The sequence below is a fragment of the Panicum hallii genome, chromosome 8, assembly GCF_002211085.1.
Source record: "Panicum hallii strain FIL2 chromosome 8, PHallii_v3.1, whole genome shotgun sequence".
Taxonomy (NCBI): domain Eukaryota; kingdom Viridiplantae; phylum Streptophyta; class Magnoliopsida; order Poales; family Poaceae; genus Panicum; species Panicum hallii.
Window position 1 is genome coordinate 43,015,303 of NC_038049.1, and position 24,489 is coordinate 43,039,791.

The 24,489-nt window shown below is 48.5% G+C and overlaps 4 protein-coding genes and 1 pseudogene across 9 annotated transcripts; 2 read left to right on the forward strand and 3 right to left on the reverse strand.

Moving 5' to 3' along the window:
* The first annotated feature begins 262 nt into the window (after positions 1-262).
* On the forward strand, positions 263-829 carry LOC112872377 (glycine-rich protein 1-like). The gene has a single exon (XM_025935459.1). It carries the CDS (start codon positions 263-265, stop codon positions 827-829), a length of 567 nt encoding a protein of 188 aa, XP_025791244.1.
* A 4,987-nt stretch (positions 830-5,816) lies between these two features.
* Positions 5,817-10,713, reverse strand: LOC112903410 (glutathione synthetase, chloroplastic-like). 2 transcript variants are annotated; one of them, XM_025972669.1, is made up of 13 exons: positions 10,142-10,713; positions 9,541-9,815; positions 9,334-9,409; positions 9,089-9,219; positions 8,398-8,520; positions 8,218-8,298; positions 7,821-7,901; positions 7,675-7,744; positions 7,285-7,406; positions 6,929-7,068; positions 6,658-6,850; positions 6,407-6,533; positions 5,817-6,251 (listed from the first exon to the last, which is right to left on the reverse strand). In XM_025972669.1, the coding sequence occupies exons 1-13, from the start codon at positions 10,427-10,429 to the stop codon at positions 6,249-6,251; spliced, it is 1,710 nt and encodes a 569-aa protein (XP_025828454.1). In that variant the 5' UTR covers positions 10,430-10,713; the 3' UTR covers positions 5,817-6,248. The 2 variants fall into 2 exon arrangements, with proteins under 2 accessions (XP_025828454.1, XP_025828455.1); XM_025972670.1 differs by having other exon boundaries at positions 9,541-9,710; positions 10,142-10,711.
* A 2,273-nt stretch (positions 10,714-12,986) lies between these two features.
* Positions 12,987-16,961, forward strand: LOC112902198 (annotated as a pseudogene).
* Positions 14,986-17,651, reverse strand: LOC112902199. 5 transcript variants are annotated; one of them, XR_003230512.1, is made up of 3 exons: positions 16,955-17,089; positions 15,244-15,330; positions 14,986-15,130 (listed from the first exon to the last, which is right to left on the reverse strand). XR_003230512.1 is itself a non-coding variant. In XM_025971138.1 (2 exons), the coding sequence occupies exons 1-2, from the start codon at positions 17,525-17,527 to the stop codon at positions 15,116-15,118; spliced, it is 588 nt and encodes a 195-aa protein (XP_025826923.1). In that variant the 5' UTR covers positions 17,528-17,651; the 3' UTR covers positions 14,986-15,115. The 5 variants fall into 5 exon arrangements, 3 of the variants coding, with proteins under 3 accessions (XP_025826923.1, XP_025826922.1, XP_025826921.1); XR_003230511.1 differs by having other exon boundaries at positions 14,986-15,136; XM_025971138.1 differs by lacking the exon at positions 15,244-15,330 and having other exon boundaries at positions 16,955-17,651.
* A 3,893-nt stretch (positions 17,652-21,544) lies between these two features.
* On the reverse strand, positions 21,545-23,065 carry LOC112872379 (probable inactive leucine-rich repeat receptor kinase XIAO). The gene has a single exon (XM_025935460.1). It carries the CDS (start codon positions 23,063-23,065, stop codon positions 21,833-21,835), a length of 1,233 nt encoding a protein of 410 aa, XP_025791245.1. The 3' UTR covers positions 21,545-21,832.
* Between the last annotated feature and the right edge of the window lie 1,424 nt (positions 23,066-24,489).

Below are 24,489 nucleotides of genomic sequence, written 5' to 3' on the forward strand. Positions count from 1 at the left end.
CTGGCGGGGTGGGGCAACTGACGGTGGGGTACACGTCATGGCGGGGCCCGCGCGTCAGTTAGGATAGGCACCGTCGCGTGGCGCCGGGGTGGGCCCAGGAGGTAATTACGGGTACTGCCACTGGCTCCCCCGCCGTATATAAAGGGCCCCCAGCCCCCCCGCCTCCTCGGGGAGTGTCCTTCCTTGTTCCGTTGCGCACCACCAGCTCGCCGCGTTCACACGGGCCGGTGGGGCGGCGGGGGAGGAGCGGAGGGAGGGCACGATGCTCCGGCGAGCGGGGCCGGCGGCGGGCGCCGGGAAAGGGCGGTGGCGCGGCGCCGTGGGCGCCTGCACCGAGGGCCTCGGCTCCGACAGCGGCGACGTCGGCGGCGCCGAGATCGACCAGCTCCCGGCCGCCGCCGCCGGCGGCGCGGGCGTCGAGGAGGCGCCGGGCGTGGAGCCGATCCAGGTGGCCGTGCCGCCGCCGGAGGAGAAGAGGCGGCGGCGTGGGGGACTCCTGCCCCCGGCCATGCCGCGGGCGGCCGAGGGGCTGGCCATGCGCGCGGAGCGCCGCGGCGGGCGGCTCATCCTCACCGAGGTGCGCGCCGCCGAGAACGAGCGCCGCGGGCTCTTCCGCGCCTCGCGCGACGGCGGCCGCCTCCTGCTGCGCTTCGCTGACTCCGCCTCCAACGACGACGACGACGGCAGCAGCGGCGAGCCCGAGGCAGCGGGAAGCAGTGCCGCTGCTGCTGGCGGCGGCGGCTTCAGCGGCGGGGAGCTATGCCAGGTGGCGGCCGCCGGCGCGGCCGGCCGGACGCGCGTGGAGGTCGGCGCGGTGATTGAGATCTGAGGCCGAGGCTGCACCCTCTGCTAGCTTGTTAGCTAGGCACCATAGCTGCATTCCATTTCCTCTCTTTCTTGCACCTGCTCTCCATTCAGAGATAGGGATAGTGTGTGTGAGTATGTGAGTTTTTTCGTGTGAGATCGTTGTATTTTATTTTAAATCGTGTACAATTAATCAGAGGCATTTCTCTGGTCTTTGTTTCATTTCTCAGATTTGATTTGTGTGATGTACAAAATTCATCATTTGCCTGAGAGATTCAAGCACTACTTGAACACGCTTGCAGAATGCAGCAACTACGGCTATTTTAATTCGGAACGATTTCGTATGAACGAGTGCAAAGGAATAATGTTGGAGTAGAGTATAATCTAATTGAAAAAGGAAAACTGTAATTATCTAAAAACAAGGTGGAAGGAATTGAAGCAGCAGTAACCATTTGTCTTAAAAATGGTAAATCAGTCAGCGCCTAACCGCAGGCAAAACAAGTATATGTTGATGGTGTTAGTTTGTGGATGAGTTGCACACAACTGCAGGCCGGCTATAACTGTGCGATGCTCTTTCGTAGTAAAAATAGGTGTACATAAAATCAGACTGTAAGATTTAGCTGTGTGCGACGACCAGTGTGTTTATAATCCTTGCTTTCATTTTGGCAAGCAGTAGGTGCTGCTGACAATGCAATTTATAAGTATCGTGTGCTTAGAGCAAGTATTATAAAGGCTCAATGCTGAGGTGGAGGAGAGATGAGATGAGAGAGAGGAGAAGCAGGCTGTAAGATTACAGCTGGCTTCGACACAAGGAAAAAAAACTTTGTGAGAGAGATAAGTGGGTCATATATTAACGGTGAAGAGCTAAATATTGTACAAAATAGGCTGAGAGATAGGCTGCAAATATTTTTTTTTAAAACTAAAACTGTGGGGGGGTCCCCACAGCACTCCATTTCAAAACTTATATGTACAAAGATACAGTGTTAGAAATACTTACAAAACGGAAGTAAAAGAAAGAAAAATTACAGGATACTGTCTAGCCATTGAATAATTATTTATCTGAAATCATCCCTAACTCTATAAAAATGTCGGATGATCTGTTCTTTGAACTTCAAGGTCCAAAGGGTCAGAGAAGCACTGTTTCCTTCAAAAATTCGGCCATTTCTTAAATTCCACAACTCCCACGCTGCTATGATGAAAATTTCCATGAAGTAAGGAAGCTACATAGCCTGCTTGATCCTTGCAATTGTATCATGCAGACAGTTAGATCTTTGCCAGTGAAAACCTATCTTCTGCCAACATGACGTTGCAAATGGACAATCAAAGAACAAATGAGATATATCTTCTTCCACCTGGTCATTGCATAGTACACAAAAGACATCTGGCTGAACTATGAAATTGCGGCGACTCAACATCGCTTTGGTGTTTAGCCGATCAGCTAGAATAAGCCATGCAAAAAACTTTAGTCGAGGAATGCACTTTGATTTCCACAGCCATTTAAATGTAGGAGGGACATCCATACGGGAAACTCCAAGGGCATAAAACTTCCTTGAAATATATATACCATTACCCCAGATGAAATTCCATTTGTCTGCAACTGTGACATCATATTGTATCTCCTGCAGTTTGCTTTGTAACGATTGATACTCCTCAAAAGCCTGAGATGAAAGTGGTAGACTGAACAAATCATCAAGATGCCCAACTTCCATAATTCCTTTCACCGAAATATTCTGATCCAGGGCGAATGAATAAAGGCAAGGGAATTCAAGTGAAAGGATTCCATCTGTCCATAAATCATCCCAAAATAAAACTGTCAACCCATCTCCAATCAAGCATCTGGCAATGCCTCTATAAATCACATTCAGTCGTAGTATATCTTTCCACCAGAATGATCCTACTTTTCTTGTTCCATGAAGTACTTTAGTGTTATAATATTTTGCCCAGATCATTCTTACCCATGGCACATCAACCTTAGAATAAAATTTGTGGAGGTGCTTCATCAGGAGAGCATCATTCTGTAGTCTGAGGTTAATAACACCAAGTCCACTTTTTTCCTTGGGCTCTAGGACCATGGGCCATGCTGCAAGGTTTCCCCCTTTCTTAGTTTAATCATTTCCTCTCCATGTACATTGTTTCCTTGCCCTATCTATATTTTCAGTTACTCCGATTGGTAATTTTATAGTGCACATGGCATAGGTTGCTGATGGAGTGATCACCGAATTAGTCATCTGAAGTCTTCCAGAATATGAAAGCAAAGAAGAGCAGACAAATAATCTTCTTTCTATTCTATCCATTAGTGGAGTTAGGTCCTACATTTTTGTTTAGTAGTCCCCATAGGTAGGCCCAAATATGTGAAAGGCAGGGATCCAACCTGACAACCAAGAGCGTTACTAATGTCGCCATCTTGCTGTCTGCCACATTGATGGGAATTATGGATGATCTATTAAAATTCACCTTAAGCCCAGTTGAATCAGCAAACTTGTTCAACAAATCCTTCAAGCATAGCAATTGAGTGGCATCAGCTTGCATGAGCAATAGTGTATCATCAGCATACTGTATAATTGGAAAGTCCCCATCTGGTTGAGGTATTGGAATGGCTGCAAAGATCCTTACAACCAGCAGCCGGCTGTATTATTAACCTTGCACTTATGGGCCAATTATTAAAAGTTTGCAGCTGTTGATTCGGCAGTCAAAAGGTTAATAATAGGAGGGCTGGCTTTAGGTCATAGGAACTCCGAGCACAAAAAGAATTAATTAGAATTTAATAGGAAAATTCATTCCCACACTTCATGAGGGCTCCAACGTTTGGTCGTTGAAACCCAGTGCAAGCATTGATGTTCGCGTGAGTTATTAGTGTGCTGAACCTTGCTAAACTGATCACCAATCAAACATGCTAATTTTGGCTAAACATTAGGCTTAATTTCCATGCATGGTTAGTTGTTTGACAACAAAGAGAAATTTATTGTTGTTAATGTGATTCCAAATACTCTAAGGATCATTATGTTTCACATTTGTAATAATCATGGATGAAAATAACATACGCACATGCACACAGTCCCTATAACCTACTGTAAGATCAGACGCTTTGGCTACAGATATATCCTTCGCAACAATAAAAGAGAATGAGTAGAATATAAATATAGCTGCAAATTAAAGCAAACTTGTGGTGCCGACAGAGAGAAGAAGCTGCCGGACTACATTTGCTATCGATCACGCAAGTTCCATCCCTCCAACGTTACGACATTGCTGTATTTTGGACAAAAAGGTTCATGGGTATGATCATTCTGTTGCGTGACACTATGCGCATCCTCTTCCCTTTATTTTCCGGATAGTTCACAACCTTGCATAGCCCTGGAGTCGGAAACAGGCTCACAGCTAGGCGCCTTTCCAATACATGAGCATAGATTTTATTTTATTTTATTTTTGAAACGAGCATACATTGGCAACGATGTAGCTAAGCTCTCCCAGATATAAGATATCTACGAAAAAGAATCTCTCTCCATTTTTTTTAAAAACATACACGTTTATAGCAAGCTAATTAGATCCTAAACGTCAAATAGTTGAAAAAAAACAGAGGGAATACATGGTCTAAAATTTTAATACTCTAGGTGATCACACGACCTTGAAATTTTTGTCATAAAAACCCTTTTGATACACTAGTACGGAGCGGTGGATATATGTGTAATAACCTGCTCATCAATGCCCAAGAGGCCAGAGAGCGTTGCTACGTAGCTGTGCCTGTGATGGCCTGTGAATGGCAGTTTTGGCTTTTGTGCGATGGCGATGGCGATGGCGTCCAGGCGGCTGGGGCAGTCTGCATCCCAAAACAGAACTTTTCTGGCTTTATGCTCGCTATCCTCTCGCCATCTCCAACGGAATCGACAGCGACAGATAGATGGTTGAGCGCTTGACTATGATGCTTGCGTTCTAGAAACACGTTGTTCGTTGCTATCGATTAGTTAATTTAAAGAAAAGTCCATTTTACCCCCCAACTTGTCATCAAATCTGAAAAACAACCCCAAACTAAAAAATTAGAAATCTTGCATACCTTAACTATTAAAACTAGACAAAACTACCCCTTGACCAGGTCAAAGCAGTTTTATAGGTGATTTTGCTGATGTGGCAATAGGACCCATATATCAGACCCCACTTGTTATAAATTTATCCCCTCCCCCTCTCCCTCATCCATCCCCTCTCTCTCGTGACCCGTCGTGGCGTGCAGGAGCCCCTAGCCCATAGGCGCCGCCCCCGCTAACCTGAGCGGGAGGAGATTCGGACGTCGCCGCCGCCGACCCGTGGAGGAGGCCTCAGGCGCCGGCGCTGCCGCCACCGCCAGCCCACGGGGGAGGGGCCTCGAGTGCCGCCACCGCTCGACCGCGGGGGAGGGGCCACCAGCCGGCGCCGCTGCTCAACGGCGGGGAGGAGCCACCGGCCGCCGCCGCTCAACCGCGAGGGAGGGACCACCAGCCGGAGCCGTTGCTCAACCGCGGGGAGGAGCCACCGACCGCCGTTGCCGCTCGATCGCGAAGGGCAACAAGCCACCACCCGCCGTGGTTAATTATGCTCAGGAGCAGAAGGAGAAGAGAGGGAAGAAATTCCAGACATGTAGACCCTATTGCCACATTAGCGAAGCGACCATAGAAAACCGTTTTTAAAGCAGTCAGAATTAGTTTATCCGGTTTCTATAGTTAAGGCATGCAAGATTTCTAGTTTTTAAGTTTAGGGTTATTTTTCAAATTTAGTAACAAGTTCAAGGGAGTAAAACAAACTTTTCTCGTTAATTTACACCCCTCATGTATGAAGTGATTAATGACGTAGGTGGATGGAAAAAAAATTATTCGTTTTCACGTATCTTTCCATAGGGTGTACAGTATTTTTCAGATAGGCTACACGGTAGAAGCCTAGCAGGCTGTACAGTGTTGAAGCACCGCAGCCAACGGGCGCGGGCTATAGGAGTCATTGCCACACTTTGGCCCACTGGGCCGCAGTACCAGAACATTCTGCAGTACAACTTCCATAAAAAAAAACTGTATTCAATTCTTACTCAAGATGCAACCTCGTTCCTTGGAAGTTTCAATACAATTATCCTTATGGTCAGGAGTCAAGGTCGCCAAAACACAGAATGGCACCATTCAAATGAAACATCAGGCTCGGATGCATCATCGGCTCTATGGTGCTTTACAAATTCATCACACTATGACAACATAAGCTTCTTGATCAATCCCGTTCCATTTTCTCATCTAGGGTTTCTTCGAGCAAATACCAATACCATCTTCTCCACCCAAGGTGTAGCATCTGTTGTCTGTTATTATGTAAGCTATGCACAGTTTTTCTCCAATTGCAGCCAAGATCAACTTGTGCCCAATGACAGTGAGATCTTTTGACTGTGTGTACTGTCACTAGTTCAGGTCAGTTGTCACTTGTAACTCTGCCTTTTTCCTGTCTCACTGGAGGAAGACAACATAAGGTTCACTTAAAATTTTGAAAAAGGAACAATTTTTTTTCAATGTTTGTATTATATTCGTCTAGGATATTTTATCCCTTCATCACAATAATAAAATAATCAGGGTTCACGAATAAGATAATTATGAGGGGCAATCACCTCATCAGTGAGGAGAATACTGTCTAAAACAGCAAATCCTGCAGCAACACCACCTTCATTTGATGAAGAAACTTTGGTGCGCATTAAGTAACCGGACTGATTATTTAAGATCACCTTATCTTTGTTCCTGGGATCGAACATCAAAATATTAATGTCAGAATCAGAATGTGTAATTTCATTAGGGAAATGAGAAGGTAATAATATGGAATATTCATAGAGCACAGATGCTTGAAACTTCAATAGGTAATTACCGCAGGTAGGCTCCGTATATCCCTAGCTCAGAGATTGTAAGGTCCTCAAAGCAATCACCGCCCCTAACTAGGGGAGTAAGAGAAGCTTTTGGAAAAATCCTCTGCATCAGTATGTATGCCGCAAGTGACTCCCCCTGTTCCTTCTGGAGCTTGATCAGCATGTCTCGCAAATCATGACCATATATGTTGTTCCCTGAAATAAATAATCAGGAATTAGGATCCAGAGAAGATTTAGCCAACTGGGTGATTTACAAGTGTTCCGAATACATACCTCCGCCTTCTCGCTGAGGCTTCAAGACAAAAAGGTCAGGTTTCTCTATTGCTGATTTCACAATCTCTTCATTATCCAAGCTCCACAAACCTGCGAAACTTTTACGTAGTTTGGCAATGTCCTCCTTGTTGTCAAGGAACCTGAGACATATCAGATAGTGGTTTAGATTGTGCTAATGCTCTAAATCACAATAGACAATGAAATGCAATCCAGTCAAGAAGCTTAAAGTAAGTTTATAGCACTAGAAGGTAAGATGTCCTGTCAAGTTGATATGTACTTGTTTCCTGAGAAGAACTAATGTACTTTGCGCATCACCGAAATATACCAGCGAATCATCCATTGGTACTAAGAATCACCTTTCAAGGACATTAGGTTTTGCTAATTCCTGCTGGATCTTTTTTGTTCCTACTAAATGGTACGATATTGAAGGACACTTTATAGCGGATGACTGTTCCATCAAAAGTCTCGCTCTCCACTCCTGGAATAAGACGGGAAAATGACAAAGTAAGACTGGTGCGTTATCACAACAAAACCAGTTATTATGCATCCTCAACTCATGCTGTACACAAGAGTGAAATTCATGCACAAGAAAAGTATGTTGTTTAATAAAGGAAAAGGAAGCAAAGAGCATTGTAACAATTCAAAGAACTCTTATGATTTTTAAACCAGCAAAATGCGCTTTCAATCTGATCTAGAAATTTGCATCTATAGAAATATTTTGAATTAACAAATGCTAGATTGCATACCGCTTCCGAAGGGTAATCAGCTGGTGCATACCCAGCTCTGAAATACACAACAGCAACGGCACGACCATCTCTGCAATTCACAGATTTGCATACTAAGTACTAATAGCAATAACAAGCCTTTCTTCATGTCTGTATGGGATACTTACATCACAAGTGTTCCATCCGTAAGCACCTGGCCTTCAGCTTCAACCTGAGCCAATGTTTTCCTTATAGTTGTCACACCATATGTGATAGGTAGTTAAGGAAAGCCCTATTTTCATGCTGTCAGATGTGACAATTAAATTAAAAACAAATAAAAGCATACGGTTACCAAACCCATTAATGGTTCTCTGAAGTTAGATCAACCAGGCAACATGTTGAAAGGATTGTGTATAAACAAGAATTCAACATCTTGTTAGTTTTTACCAGACACAAGCCACCAAACCATGGACAAAGAAACTTTGTGAGACGGATATAGCCTTCATAGGTAAGAACTAACTAGACCTTTTTAAGCTCAGAGACTGACGATAGGAGTGACAAGGAAGCAAACATAAAAAAGGATATGATTCCTTCAAATGACTGACAAGCCAGTATTGGTCATACATATTTCTTTCTTCAGGTTGAACAACCATCAAAACAACAGCGCTGGGTGGCCGGTAGAAGAGAAGAAATATGTTAACTGATGCTTGCATTTTCCTAGTAAATCTGAATAATACAACTCATACTGCATAGAAAAGTGTCAACCTGTCATTGTTATACTCAGCCCATGCTTTGCCCAACGCTTCAGCAAATTGAGTAGCGGCCCAATTCCGTGGTATCCTTTTAGAATCTAGGCCTAAAACTTTTCCATAGTGATTGAGTAAGGTCCTGTAGTTATCAAACAAATGTCACTTATCAGGTTAAACATACATAAGATCGAAATAAGGAAATCTTGTCATTATTAGAAAATAATAAACTCATCAAGTGGCACATTAACTCATCAAGTATGATACTTGAATCTTTAAAGTGGAACATCATTAAAGATAAGGATTTTGTAACTCTAAAATGAACAAACACTGTTTTTTTATGAGAACAGAACAAACACTGTTTACATTTGTAAAGATAAGCTGAGGATTTCAAAATATGGAATTCAAATGTAGCTGATGTTTATGTAAACACCTCTGTAAAGCATGCCGTATGAAGCTAATGTTTATGTAAACACCTCTGCAAAAAATGTTGGATGACTAAGTTAAGGAATTTGTCCCCAGTTCTCTTATAAGCTCAAGAGACAACCTATATGGTCAGAAAGTTTTCCATCTACAATTGGATATGAACATATCTCAACATCCACCATATTTGTTATAGTTTATAGAAATTATCAGAAAATATAAACTCATATAGGCGCAAAAGGAAGGATAACTATGCCAAGACAGAGCAAGAATGCACATAACCTGACCTGTGAAGTTCACTGACGAGGGAGCCAAGGCCAGGAAAGGACGATGAAATTGTGTTGAGCTCTATTTGAAGCAGCGAATTGGTTTCAGAATCCAGCATATAATCAGATCGGTGCAATCCTAAGCGTATATCCTAAAAATGCGTTAAGCACATGTCAGTAGCTAGCTAAAAAATAAGAAGCGGCAAATTGAAAGACACATTTCCCAAACTTGGGATTCAGAAAATGATGGGGAACAGATTGCTTACCTCTTTCTTATTTATTGCCTTCATCTTCTCATGAATTTCTAGCAGTCTTGCCGTGAATTCGTCAACCTGCTTTGTTCTGAAATTGGAAAGCGATAGGTTACTATTAATATGAAAACCCACATAGCTGGGCAAGTGAAAAATAGGCTGGCTATTCAATCACCCGACTAGCAGAGGATGCATGTCTTCAGTATATAATTCAAAACTTGCCTAGACAACGCAGCTTGCAAGAACTCCCCATCCAAGCTCACACGATCGACGAGCTCATTGAAGATGGGAGCCAGCTCGCAGGCTTGCTTCCAAAAGGATGCCGGGAAACGCGCTGGAAGCAGCGAGAATGGGGCATGAACCAGGCCGACACCAGGTACTGTTCCTGATCTCTGCAATTGACAAAAACAAGGAGTTGTGCAGCTAATTCGGAACGACAAAAATCTGCAGCTAATGTTGACACGCTGCGTGCTCGTTTCCATGGGTAAGATCAGAATCTGCCACGGGGAGAAGGTGAACTTTAGCAAGTACAGTAGCTCACTAAACTGCCACCTGGCAAGCTGGGAGACTACAATAGCAGTATAGCACAATATTGCGAATTCTATGCCAAGGAGCGAATGAACGAACTGCGGCAAATTCGGAATGTGCAATTAGGGGAGAATCATCCGAGAACCGGAGGCAAATTATTCGGATTCGGCAAATCGGATGCCTAAAGATCCGAGCTTCTCCGCAACGAAGCACCAAGGTTGCGTCACATATCGGAGAGCACTCGCAAAGAGCAACCTTTCGCGCGGGGAGGCAAAGGCGGGTTGCGGCGGCGTACCGGGTCGGCGCGGTCCCCGACGACGTGCCCGTGCACGGCGCACCAGACGGCGGCCTCCTCCACCATCTCGGCGAGCACCGCCGCCCGCCGCTGCCCCGCCTCCTCCGCCGGCGCCACGCCCGGGGCAGCCTCGGCGCTCATCGCGGCGGCGCGCGCCGCCCGGCGCCGGCGGGGCGCCGGCGGCGCGAACGAGGACGCGGCCGCCGAGCGCGGGGACGGGAGCGGGAGGCGGCCGCCGTGGCGGGGGCGGACGGCCTGGTGATGGTGGGAGACGCAGGAGGAGGACATGGCGGGATGATTTGGTGGGGAGATCGAAGGGGGGAGCCTCCTTGGCAATGGCGCGATTTGTGATTTGTCCGAGGGGCGCCCGGGTTCGTTCGGGCGTAGGGGATTCCGGGATTGAGAAGCTTGGAATGGATTCGTCCGATGTGGCGGGTCCGAGTTGAGTTGGGGAAGCTCTCGGACTCGGAGACCTCCTCGGAGGCGTCCAGCCGTCCAGGTGCTTCCTCCCGAGTCTACTCTCTCGTACGTCACCAATGGCCTCTGCCATCACGGCTGCGAAGGATGATCTTGTGTCCCGACCGTGGTCTTCCTTTTTTCATCCTTGTTCGTCCATCCAAGTTTCTTATCTTTGACAACGACGTTTTCCGTGAGCTAGTTTTTAATTTTCACCATATGTTTATCTATAGGAGGCACCTCAAATATTTTCAAACCACTGAAATCTAAGTTTGTAAAAAGCCATTTCTGTGGGTTAAGGAGTTCTTTTTTTGACTAAGGGTTAAGAAGTTACGAGCATGGGTTTTTCAGGATTCCTCCAGTTACAAAAGAGCTATGAGTAGTAGAACGTACAAGCAGTGAGATCCGGTTAAGAAAGAGCGATGGATAGCCCTTGGAGAGGTATCACAACGCGTTAGTTTAGCATGGTAAAGACCCTTAACAGTGACATGTCGAGGAGGAACACACTTAGCGGTAGGCACGAAGCGATATAATTTTTATTAGTGGTAGGCATGAAGCGACATAATTTTTATTAGTGTTTCATCACGCGAGAGAAGATTGAAGTGATAAAGAAGAAAGAAGGACGACCATTTGGTCCGAATCATATGACCTAGAATATGGATAAAGAGAGGAAGTATCTACTCTCTTTGTTTGTTTAACATGAAAAAAGTGTGTCGATATAATAGATAAGAAATGTAAGAAAGCTCTGAATCTTAGAAAAATATGAGAAAAAGCAAACTAACACAATTTGCATCCAGTAGTAAACTCCCTGATGGCGGACAATTCTACTTACTATTATATGCATAAATATTAATATTATTAGCATTTCTCTATTGAGCTAAAGAAACCTTCGCATCTACATGGCAACCACGTCTCCTCCTCAATTCATGCCAACCACACCTGGTCGAGCAACGTGCACGGATCGCATCTACATGGCAACAACCTGTGCCACATCAGCTCCTACAGCCACGTGTCCTATGCCGCACTATGGGCCCTCGTACCTGGGCCGGGGACGTGTCCGGATCCATGTAAGATACGGCTTCTCTCTCTACTCACTCCGTCCATAAATAAAAGCAGACCTCGAACTCGACCCATGTCACGTCTCGAACTCGATCCCGCTTCGCTTCGGCCTAAGCCTCCGATGACGGACCTCCGCTTCGCTACGTCCGAAGTCGGCCTCTATACATATATACATGAATTTGGATCATAATTTAACAAAATTGATGGCTGAGCGAGATTCTGCTCACCAGCGGGGGGGCGCAGAAACCGCTCCAGACGCCGCTGTGATCTGAGATTCCGGGGAAAATGCTGAATGAAATTTAGGTATTTCAGGCTCTGCACTCTCTGTTTCAGATTACCGAAATATGGCAGAGTCCCATCAGTACTACCCGTCCAGTCGCCTTGTGGTTGGAGCCAGCAATGAGCTGCATCCATTAAGAACTTTAACCGGGGAACTAACTGCCTAGCAAAATCTCATCTAGGGAGTGTTTGGATCCAGAAGTCCGCATTACATTGGATATTTGGATGCCAAATAGAATGATTAAATATAAGATAACTATAAAACTAATTGCATAAGTTGGTGCTAATTCACGAGATGAATCTATTAAGACTAATTAATCCATCATTAGCACATGTTTACTGTAACACAACATGATCAAATCATGGACTAATTAGACTTAATGGATTCGTCTCGCGAATTAGCCTCCATTTATGCAATTGGTTTTGTAATTAAACTATATTTAATACTTCTAATTAGCGTCTAAACATCCGATGTGACGGGACTAAAGCCTCCATTTATGCAATTGGTTTTGTAATTAAACTATATTTAATACTTCTAATTAGCGTCTAAGCATCCAATATGACGGGACTAAAACTTTAGTCCTAACAAACTATATTGCACAAAGCGATCCCTTTTCACCGGGCTGCATCCCTTAAGGTTGATCCTGGGTTCCCTGAAGCGAAGCTGCACCCGTCCAGGTACCACTTTAGCCTCTGATGCTGCAAGCATGTCATTATCTTACCTCTGTTTATACGTGAAAGTTAATTTGAGATTGTCTGACCAGAGTATTTGAATACTTGCAGCGGCCATCAGCTGTATTTGTAGTCAATCAGTCAAGAAGACAAGAACAGCATGAAAGACTATGAGCAAAGGAAACCACCACGCAATTCTAAAACATGGTCAACTTGCAATGTAACATGGTCAAAGGGTAGGTCGCAGAGTACAGCTGTCATGATTCTACAGAGTCAACATGTTATCACAGGACTAATCATACGCGCTATCTTATCCCAAAGATAATTATATCAGAATGTGTTTATCAGCAACATACCGTGCTTGACCTACCAACCTGCCAGTGTGTTCTTCTGTTGATATCATGGGCCAATAAAAAGGGTTTGCCTTCCTGGGCACCTGCTCATGATCCTCATACTCACAGGTTGCTACTTTGCATCACAAGAGCAATTATAGCCCGCAGCTAGGAAGGCAACTCTTTCTTCATGAAACCAAGTATGTCATCCTTACTTTGCAATTTGTGTTTCTCCATGCAAATTCCTCTTAAAATGCTGTAAATGGAGTTCTGGAAAACAGTAGTTCATCATCATCCTTTCTTTCCGCAAATGTCACTAACGGCAGACAGTGGTTATACTGAAAAGATATTGACAGTCAGGATTTCAAACATGTGCAGATTTTTCTTTGCTTTACTATTGGACTGAAATAGCCAACATTTTACAGATGTGAATAGTATATGTTTTCCCAATCGCTATAAGCACTATTACACTATCTTCATTTACTTAAAACTCACAGTTCGTACATGTTTCCCAGTGCCAACGATGCTTCCTATTGTTCTGTTGACTCTGGTGCTCTATGCGCTTCAGCAAGCATCAAGTTCATCAGTTCAGCCATCAGCAGTAACATTTGGCAATAGGACTGATGGGGGTACCTTGCTCTCATTCAAGGGAAGCCTAAGCAACCAGCGGGGTGCCCTAGCCTCATGGAACACAACCACTGACTTCTGCCGGTGGCAAGGAGTCAGTTGCAGCGTTAAGCATAAGCATAGGGTCGTAGCGCTTAGACTCTCTTCAGGGGGCCTTGCTGGGACAATCTCCCCTTCCATTGGCAACCTTACATTCTTGAAAACTCTAAACCTCAGCGGGAACAATTTGCATGGAGAAATACCATCAGAAATTGGCCGTCTATCTCGGTTGCAGTATCTTGACCTGTCCAACAACTCATTTCATGGTGAAGTACATGGCAACTTGAAGAACTGCACGAGTCTTGAAAGCATAGACCTTGGCTCAAACAAGCTCGCTGGACGAATCCCTGCCTGGTTAGGAGGCTTGTCGAGTCTCAAGGCCATACACCTTGAGAAGAACAACTTCAGTGGGACAATCCCACCATCACTGACCAACCTCTCAGCACTGAAAGAAATTTACTTTTTGTACAACCAACTTGAGGGCCCCATACCTGAGGGCCTTGGCAGGCTCAGTGTTCTTGAGTTCTTGTCGCTTGGCGTTAACCGCCTCTCCGGCACCATCCCTACAGAAATCTTCAATCTTTCCTCACTTATCCACTTTAGTGTGCCTCAGAATGAATTGAATGGCGTTTTGCCTTTTGACTTAGGAAATCGCCTCCCTAAACTCCAAAACCTCCTCCTCTCTGAAAACCACTTCACAGGAAGCATTCCATCCTCTCTGGGCAATGTGACAGGCATGAATACTCTAGTCATAACAACGAACAATTTCACTGGAAGCGTGCCTCCTGAGATTGAAAAGCTTTGCCCAGATTTCCTCTCTCTCGAGAACAATCATTTTGTGGCAACTAACACTTGGGGCTGGGAGTTCATGACATTCCTGACAAACTGTACACGCCTCCGGATATTAGTCATTGACAACAACATGTTTGGTGGCATGCTGCCGAGCTCTGTTGCCAACTTGACAGCCCACCTCCAAGTGCTATATGTTGGATTCAATGATATCTCTGGAAACATACCATCTGGCATTAGCAATCTCGTCGGTCTAAATCAGTTGCAGCTCAGCAATAACCGATTTACTGGCATCTTGCCTGACAGCATTGGAAGGCTACATTCTATGCAAATTCTGGGATTTGAAAATAACCTATTGACAGGGTTCCTGCCATCTTCGCTCGGGAACATGACACAGCTTCTACTTCTTTATACAAATAACAACATGTTTGAGGGGCCTCTTCCAGCAAGCATAGGGAGACTCCAGAAGATAACTGCAGCAAACTTTAGTAACAATAAATTCACAGGTTCACTGCCATTGGAGATTTTTACCCTATCATCCCTAACAATATATCTGGATCTGTCAGCAAACTATTTTGCTGGCCCTCTTCCACCTGAAGTCAGCAGCCTGATGAAGCTTGCGTACTTGAACATCTCCAAGAACAATTTATCTGGGCCACTATACCTGATGGACTCAGCAATTGTCAGAGCTTGATAGACCTTCGGTTGGACAGTAACTCATTCAATGGTAGCATCCCTGCATCTATCAACAAAATTAGAGGTTTGATATTGCTAAATCTGACAAAAAACAAACTCTCAGGTGAGATTCCTAAAGAGATAGGACTCATTAGCGGAATGCAAGAGTTGTACCTTTCACACAACAACTTGTCTGGGCATATACCAGAAAGCTTTGAAAACATGTCATCCTTGCACAAGCTAGACCTGTCCTTCAACCAACTGGATGGTGAAGTTCCAACACATGGGGTGTTCAGTAATATGACTCAATTTTCATTAGATGGGGAATCTAGGGCTCTGTGGTGGTGTCTCAGAAATACAGTTGCCTACATGCCTGCGAAACTCCATGGGGCACAGCAAAGGGAAAACTTCACCTCATTCTAAAAGTAACTGTCCCAGTTTCCAGCACGGTTTTATGCTTTGCTTTGGTACTTGTTTATATCACATTAAGGAAGAAACAAAAATCTCAGTCTACAGCATTGGAAGGGTTCCACCTGATAGATGATAAGTATCCTAAAGTTTCTTATGCTGAGTTGGTCCAAGGAACAAATGGTTTCGACGCAAATAATCTTCTTGGTAGAGGAAGGTATGGATCAGTGTACAAGTGCAGTTTGCAGCTCAAAAATGCGATGACTACAGTTGCCGTGAAGGTGTTTGATCTACAACAATCTGGCTCTTCCAAAAGCTTCATATCTGAGTGTGAGGCACTTAGTAAGATCCGTCATCGCAACCTGATTAGTGTCATAACTTGCTGCTCAAGTTCAGACTCGAACCAGATCGAATTCAAAGCCCTTGTGTTTGAGTTCATGCCTAACGGAAGTTTAGATAGGTGGATACATCTAGATGTGCATTCACCACAGCCATTGAGAGGTCTGACATTAACGCAAAGATTGAATATTGCCGTGGATGTTGCTGATGCAATAGATTATTTACACAGCAATTGTGATCCACCAATTGTTCACTGTGACTTGAAGCCAAGCAACATTCTTCTCAATCAGGATTTTATGGCGCATGTTGGGGATTTCGGCCTTGCAAAGGTTCTTTCTGATTCAACAAGTGAGCACCTGATTAACTCAAAGAGCACAGTTGGAATAAAGGGAACAATTGGATATGTTGCCCCAGGTAACTAGATTTTCTGACACTCCATAATCTCAGAACAATTTTTTTTTCTTGCATGTTGAATCACTGGAATTTATGAATGCATTGTAGAATATGGGGAAGGCGGTCAAGTTTCTCCATGTGGGGACACATACAGCTTTGGAATTGTCATCCACGAGTTGTTTACAGGCATGGCACCTACTGATGACATGTTCAGAGACGGGTTGACCTTGCAGAAGCATGCTGAGAATATGTTCCCAGGAATGCTAATGCAGATTGTTGATCCAGTCATACTCTCTGAAGAAGGAGCCTATGCAAGTAACTTCCAGAGTGGACTGAATACAATGGAACACATCAACAGTGTCATGTTTTCCGTCACAAAACTCGTGCTGTCATGCAGCAAGCAGGCACCTACGGAGAGGATGCGCATGAGCGATGCAGCTGCCGAGATGCGCCGGATAAGGCACCGCCATGTTAAAACAAGGCAAACAGAGGAAGATCCCATGCCAGATGCCGGGCTCCTGGCAAAATATAGAAAGCCACTGCACCAATTCTCCTTCCTTGCCGTTTTAGCTTCTCACAGGATTTAAAATCCGATATTGCTGGGTTTGTGATAAGGTAGTGTGGAAATGCAGGGGAAAGAAATATTGTGTGACTGATGCTATTTGTATGTAAATCAGTGTTTCTTTAGGACAACTATTACTGACTGTACTGCAGTGCCAATTCAAAAGGAGGCTATGCGTCTCACCTTTAGTGCTCGCTGCAATTCAACTCCATTCCTCATCAGGTCCGGCTCTGTTTTTGACTGCTTACTGGAGTTCTGTAATGGCATCATTGTATTAAATTCAGCAACCATATCTGCAATCGAATGGACACGCAAGCCGCAGCAACTCAAATGGTCACACTTCCTTAGTAACCGTGCAGACGCCGGCGTGAAGGCAAACTGTCGAGCACTTGGCGTGCAGACGCAGACGCCACCAACCGGTGCACGGCCCGTGCGGCGAGGAACCACGTCTTCGTCGTCGTCTCCGACCAAACTGCGGAAGCCTACGGCCTGCCGGTGGCCGTGGTTGCAGTGGTAGACACCACAAAGCAGCGACTGGCCCGCTCTCCGCTTAACCATTGCTGCGCCGTCTCGCGGTGCCGCAGTCTGGGCACCGAGCTCCTTGACGGCGGCGCCGGCGAGAGGAACTCTGCCGCAGCAGGTAGTCGTGAGTGGACGGAGGCTCTCTTGGGATGCAAATAACTCTAGGGAAGGCCGACGGCATGCCGGGGCTAAAGCAAAGGCCGCCGCCGGCGGGGCCGCAGCGCCGGCTGCCATGTGCCGGCCTCGTAACACCCCCTAATTTTGATCCAATATTTTATATATAAGCCCCTATTATTTACATATACCCTCCTAAATCGGATCGCGATTACGGATCGCGATCCGAATATTTGCATACAACCCCCTGTAGCTTTTCATTAAACACCCTGGATTGGATAGGCTCATGTTCTCGCCCGTTCGCCGCGGCCGGAGTCATCCCGCCGGAAGCGCAAAGCCCCACGCGGAGGCCCTTGCACCAGCAACCTCTCGACCATCTCCTCCCGCGGCTACGAGCGGACGCCGGAGGCGGGCGGAGCCATTCGCCGCGCGACGGAGCTGAGCCGGCAGCGGTGTGGGGCGTGGTGGCCCGGCCCTCACCTCGCCTCCGTCTCCCCCCGCATCGCCGCGGCATGTCAAGCGACGGCATCGGCGATGGGCTGCCGGAGCGGCGCCGGCGGATCCTGCGGCTGTTCGAGACGTCGCTGGCCAATGCTCCTTCCTTGTGAGCTTCCGTTTCTGATTTCGCCGGTCGGAAAGTTGCTCCCACTGTTTCTGCAACCACTGTTTTCTGATCACCGGGAACCTGCTGCAGAGTGCCCCAGAACTCTGATAAAACTATTTTCACTGAACACTGATTCTCGAGATGGTGATGCTGGTTACTGGTTCTTGATTCCCTTGTTACTGAAATCTCATTCATTTCTGCAGGAACTGTTTCTGGTCACTGAAAACTGAAGGCCACCTACCCAAAAAAAAATCACAAATCAGAACGCTCATTAGCGGAGGGATGGTGATGCCTCGTGATGCAGAGCAGTGACTTGTTGCCATGTGCATTTGTGTTGTGCAAGTCTGCAAGGGTAAAAAGGTCATGCTTCTACTTCTCCTGGTGCTGGGCAACTGTGCAGGCATCATTCTGTTCCTATGGTGCTTGCCATTCCAAGAGGGGAAAAGAGATTTGAGAATTCAGATCATGGTTAGGCATCATTCTCTGATAAAACAAGAGAAGCAGCATCGACCAACGGATGACGATCGCACGGGCGACGGTTTTTACGCTAACGTGGGCAGGCTGGCCGGGCGCCGAGCCCGCCACGATTGTTATTAAGAAAGAATTATTTTCCTACCATTACACATAAGGAACTCGCTAATTTTTTCTTGACGGAAGCTTGCGGAGGCAAGCTACCGGGCTTAGGCCGTGTTCGTTTCCTAGGGTCTAAAGTTTAGACCCGTCACATCAAAGAGAATCTTATCATTTAGAAGTATTAAATAAAGTCTAATTACAAAAATTTTTGCACAGATGGGTGCTAATTCGCGAGACAAATTTAATGAACCTAATTAATCCATAATTTATCACTGTAATGCTACAGTAATCATCCGCTAATCATGGACTAATATACCTCATTGGATTCGTCTCGCGAATTAGCCCTGGGATTCTGCAATTAGTTCTATAATTAGACTTTATTTAATACTTCTAAATGACAAGATTCTCTTTAATGTGACGGGTTTAAACTTTAGACAACACACCCTTACATAAAAAACATCCGGTGATATCCACAAGTTCTCAGCGTGCAACACGGCAAAGGCCATCCCCTATGCATGCATGCACCACAAAGGCAGCCCATTCAGGGGAAGAAAAGCCATAGAAAACGCACGGCGATATCCTTCATCTCCTTCCGCGGTGACTTTCAGGTGCCAGTTTATCGGTCTCCTTGGCATGCTGAAAGATCCTCAGTTTACCAGGTCCTCAGGAACAGGAATGCAAACCCGGTGAATTTTGACCTCTGATGCTTTCATTTTCAAAAAATAAAAACAAAGAAATTTGACCTGACGCCGAACGCCACAGCCTGCACGGATGCGTTCATCCGTGCATGTACAAATCTGTTCAAGTTCACGAGCCAAGTGAGCATTGACTTGCATCTGGCTGTTTCCAAGCTTGAGGTCGCGTCCGGTCGATTGGGTTGTTGGCGACCAGACCACGGCGCAGGGCGGCGTCAGAACCTCCGACCCCGACAACCCGTGACCTGAAACCAATGGCCACTGCCGCCTGCTGCAGCTCCTGCTGCTGTTCTGCTCCTCCCCCTGTCGCCATCTCGCATTCCGCAACGGGCCCGTCCTACGGTTGCTGCTGGCAGCCCACCAGCGGCGCCCAAGCCCGGCCAGGCCAGACAAGGTGCTCGTCCTCCATCGCCTCTCTAGCGTGCCGGCGACGCAAAACAGCCGGGCACGCAGGGTTCAGGCTTTCAGAGGTTCACGGCACAAAGATGGCAAAGCCAGCAGAGGGCACTACTCACCTAGTCGCCTGCCACTGCCGGACACAAAGCCACTGCGTGTCTGCAACAGTAGCATGCCATGGCATTTGAATCTAGTAGCATTCTACGAGTGCTAGGAGCATAATTTCCCAATCAGAGTGCTCATTAACCCTGTTGCTCTAATTGCTCCTGGACTGGGACTGATCATTAAGGATTTGGTAGGTCACGTAGCCGTGCCATGAACTCATGGGACATGGACCATGATGGTCTGCTCGGCGCCATGGCAGCACAGGCGATGATGCCCCATGAATCATGATGCAGAGCAAAGGCATGTCGCCATGTAAACATTTGTCTTGTGCAACGCGAGAGTAAAGTGGCATGCTTCTCCTAGTGCTAGGCAACTATGCATCCATCATTTCGCTCTGCTCATGTGGTGTCTGCTACTGCTTTGTGAGCAACGCAAGCAAAGGCCAAGACCCAAGAGGGAAAAGATCTGAGGCCATGATTCAGAGTTGGGAGCTGAAAAGTTGCTACAGCCTGCTCGATCGATTACAACGAGATGTGATGCTCAGTGACAGCCAGATTAGTTGCAGCATCATTCGGTATGGCAAGAGCTATGAAGGCCAAGAGGAAGATAGGGTTGGAGGCCATGATTAAGATTTGGGAGGTGAAAAGTTTCTACAGCTTGATCGATCGATGTCAAGGAGATCAATACAATGCTCAGTGACAGACTGACAGCCGGATTACTTAAGCATGATTTGGTACGAACTGAGCTATATGAATTCCTCGGATTCCAAGAGATTTTTGGGGCACTGTCACTTTTGCTCTCTACCACTCTGCTAGTACTTACTATCTTTGTTAAAAGGTTAAAACAAGGTACTGGTAGAGTAAGACAGGCAGGCAGGCAGTTAAGTGTTGTATGCACAGCTTTGCAGGAGTTGAAAGGCTACTGTAACTGTAACGCCGGATGGTTCTGGTCAAATTCTGATTCTTCCTGGGCTCCCAAAGTGAACTTGGAAACAGGAAAAGATGAGAAAGTTAAAGGACGTAAAGGGAGGAGGGGGGGGGGGGGGGAGATGGTGTTCATTCTTCAACTCTGCAAAGCTAATTCTGAAAAGGAAAATGCAGAATCTTGGTTCAACTGATGGGTTAAAATGATCTGGAGCGAGCATTTTATATGGACCAGGGATCATGAGAATCTCTCCTGCTGAATTTGAGCAACTTTTGGCCTTTGATTTCGAATGGACCAAAAGGACAATTCAGAAACAATCATAATCCTTGCATTTTCTTGAGGAAAGAAGGGAGAGAATGATCTCATTCTCCAACCGTAAAGCCAAAGTTCAGAAAAGAAAATGCAGTACCTTGAATATACGCATCTCTTGAACAGTTGCCAACAAATGCAAGGTAAATTAAGAGAGTTGTAAATTATGTGGAGCAAAGTTTATATGAATTCATAGGAGTCAGACCACAAATGTATCGTGCAAAATTTGAGTCACTGAGAATCCAGCATCAAGACAGATGCCTAAGATCAGAGAGTGATCATTCTTCAACTGCAAAGCAAAGTCCAGAGAAGAAAATGCAGAACTCTTCTGTTGTGTGTATGCATTCAGAGGACAGTGGCAGCAAATGCAAGATGAATCAAGATTGCTCTGAATCATGTGGAGTAAAACTTATATGAATTCATAAGAACCATGGGACAAATGTTTCCTGCAACATTTGAGTAACTTAAGAATCTCAAGATCAATCCAGATGACAATGCTCGAACTTTTTGGGTTTTCATTTGATCTGAGAGTTGAGACGAAACAACAGGAACCACCTTAATTCTTACTTTTCCTTTACACAAACTTTTTCCTATGTAATTTGCAACCACTTAACATTGGCAACACGCCCGATCCACCGTCCACGTGTCCTACCGACAAAATCACAGCCCTATATCTCCGGATTAACCGCAAAATATACACCAAGAATTATTACTAATCACTTGTGGGTCTCATGAGCCATGAGACCAGCCTGATCACCATTACCCACTAAACCCAACAAAAACCTCAAACCCCATCTCCACCCAACCCATGTCAGGAACTCACCCTCTCCGGCCGCCGCACTGCGCCTGCGGCCGGCGCCGCCCCCTGCCGCCCTTTGCCGGGCACGCGGCCACGACGGCCGGCGGCGGCGCGACGCAGTTCCAGTGCGCGCACACGGCGGCGCTGGCCGGGACGCCGCCGACGGCGATCCCCGTCAGGAAGTTGTCCTGCAGGAACAGCACCCGCATCCGCCCGGCCTCCGCCGCCGCCGCGACCTCCCGCGGCACCTCGCCCGCGAAGCGGTTGCCGTTCAGGTACACCGCGCCGGCGGTGGCGAGCTCGGGCGGGACGCGGCCGGAGAGCGCGTTGTGGCTGAGGTCCACCGTGGCGCCCGGCGCGACGCGGCCCGCCGGCCGGAGCTCCCCCGAGAAGGCGTTCTTGCGGAGCTGCAGGTACCCGATCCGGAACGCGAACACCTCCCCGGGGACCTCGCCGGAGAACCAGTTCCCGCCGAGGTCGAGGAACGCCAGCCTGGGCAGCCGCCGCAGCACGGTGCCGACCCGGCCGGAGAGCCGGTTCCCCGCGAGCGAGAGGTACACGAGCGTGCCCGGCAGCGGCGGGACGCCGCCGGACAGGCGGTTGCTGCGGAGGTCGAGGTGGACGAGCGGGGCGCGCACGGGGCCCGGGACCCCGCCGGCGAGCGCGTTGTGCGAGAGCACGAGCGTGCGGAGGTCCCTGAGCTGGAGCAGCGCCGGCGGCACCGCGCCGGAGAAGGCGTTCTTGCTAAGGTCGACGGTGCGGAGCCCGGGCGCGAACGCGCGCGGGAGGGGCCCCGAGAGGAGGTTCCCGGAGAGGGCGAGGAACCGGAGCGCGGGCAGCGCGGCGACGGCGGGGGGCAGGGCCCCCGTGACGCGCCCGGGGACGAGGGAGAGGGAGGCGAGCGCGGAGAGCCTGGAGAGCGCGGCGGCCGGGAACGGGCCCGAGAGGCCCGGGGCGCCGGCCCGCGGGTCCCCTAGCGCGAGCGCGACAACGCGGCCGCCGTCGGGGGACGCGGAGCAGGACACCCCCGCGAAGCCGCAGGGGTCGGCGGTGAAGTCCCAGGACGCGAAGAAGCGGGAGCCCGGGAGGTCCGCGAGCGCGCGCCGCACCGCCTGCAGCGCCAGGTAGTCCACCGGGTGCAGCGTCGCCTCCGCCGCCGGCGCCGCCAGGAGGAGGAGGAGGAGCGCGGCAGCGAGCAGCGGGGGGAGATAGTGCGGGCGCCGCGGTGGAGGCGGCGCGCGCGCGCGGGCCATGACGGCGGTGATGCGAGGCGGTGGTGCTGGTGGCGGCAGCGGAGCGAGCTCAGTGGTTGAGTGAGGTGGTGAGCTTGGGGAGGACGGGACGGGGAGGACGCTTTGGGGACGGGGCGCTCTGTTCTTTGAAGCGCGTGCGGGCGAGGCGGGTGGGGCCCACGGGCAGAGGTGCCAGTCTGCCGGACGCAGACGGCTGGGCCCGGGGATGTCCGGGTCCCACGTGGCAGCGTCGGCCGTCGCGGGACGAGCCGTGCTTCGGAAGCCGTGCGGGGTGGAGGAGGCAGGGCTCGGAGCTGGAGCGGAGTAGAGTGGAGGTCAATGCGAGCGCGGCGTAGTGACACCGCCACGTGGGCCCGGCTCGGGGCTTGGGGAGGAAGCCCAGGCCTTTCGTGGCAGCCACGTCGGCCCCGTCACACTAGCAGGTGGGTCCGTCCCTCCCTTGGCCCGCCGGTCAGAAACCGAGGAGCGGCGGGGGAGCCTTGTCTTGGGGTGGAAGCCTACAGGGGGGTGGCCAGGTGGGTGCAGCGCCGGCGCACCACCACCGTCGATGACGAGCGGGCCCCGCGCAGACGCGGCCCACGTAACAGTGAGAGCCGCACGTGAACACAGCGGTAGCAGCTTGGCGTCCTCGCCGGCCGTGTCGCCGCGCTGGCGGCAGGTACACGGTGGCGCGTACAGACAGATAAGCCCTCCTCCTGGGCCGTCCGTGGGCTCACTGGGCCCAGCTCCCTTGGGAGGAGCAGTGGGCCCGCCCAGTGGGGGAAAAGCGAGCCGCTTTTGACAGTTGTATTGTATGCACCGTACCGGTGCAGAAACAGAGGCCCAGGTCAAGCCAGTCAGCCAGCTCCGCCTCCTCCTCCTCAGGCTGCCAGGTGGCCCCCGCGGCCCGCGCACGAATCTCGGCGCGAAGCTTTCGTGTCCTGGGAAGCCGAGACGGGAAAGGGAAAGAAAAATAGAGATGTGGATGCGGTTGGCAATGGCAGCAGCAGCATCTTCGTCTTGCCATTGTCATGTTGCGCTTTGTTTGGCCCTAATCATGGGTTAGAAGCTCGCAGTAGACTAAAGAAGAAGAACCCTAAAAAAAAGAGGAAAAGAGTTGCACTGCAAGAGGGGACAAAAAGGTTGGCGTGGGCTAGGGCACGAGGCGTGGCCACGACCGTGACCGCCCTAGCTTTATCCAAACGTCCTGTCGTCTCGCGTCGCATGGCATGGCATCGCGAGCGGCGCCGCCCCTTTTCCTTTCCCAGCAACTCGAACCAGGGCCTGCGTGCGCCCCGGTGCTAGCTAGGCTGCTCCTCCGGCGAGATCGGAACGCCGCCACGGCGCAGGGTTCCTCTTCTCCCCCGTGTTCTTTCCAGTAGCGGCCATCTTCGTCGTCGAGCACGGGTAGTGCGAGCGCGTCGCAGGCGCGTGCACCGCGCACC

What these genes read in the sequence shown, in the direction of transcription:
- LOC112872377 (XM_025935459.1), top strand. Translation starts at nt 263, where the DNA reads ATGCTCCGGCGAGCGGGGCCGGCGGCGGGCGCCGGGAAAGGGCGGTGG.
- LOC112903410 (XM_025972669.1), bottom strand. Translation starts at nt 10,429, where the DNA reads ATGTCCTCCTCCTGCGTCTCCCACCATCACCAGGCCGTCCGCCCCCGC. An exon ending in TCGGGGACCGCGCCGACCCG is followed by an intron (nt 9,816 to 10,141) that starts GTACGCCGCCGC and finishes TCCCCGTGGCAG; the next exon opens with ATTCTGATCTTACCCATGGA. An exon ending in ATATACGGAGCCTACCTGCG is followed by an intron (nt 6,534 to 6,657) that starts GTAATTACCTAT and finishes GTTCGATCCCAG; the next exon opens with GAACAAAGATAAGGTGATCT.
- LOC112902199 (XM_025971136.1), bottom strand. Translation starts at nt 17,527, where the DNA reads ATGGCAGCCGGCGCTGCGGCCCCGCCGGCGGCGGCCTTTGCTTTAGCC. An exon ending in AATTGCAGCGAGCACTAAAG is followed by an intron (nt 16,809 to 16,954) that starts GTGAGACGCATA and finishes TCACAAACCCAG; the next exon opens with CAATATCGGATTTTAAATCC.
- LOC112872379 (XM_025935460.1), bottom strand. Translation starts at nt 23,065, where the DNA reads ATGGCCCGCGCGCGCGCGCCGCCTCCACCGCGGCGCCCGCACTATCTC.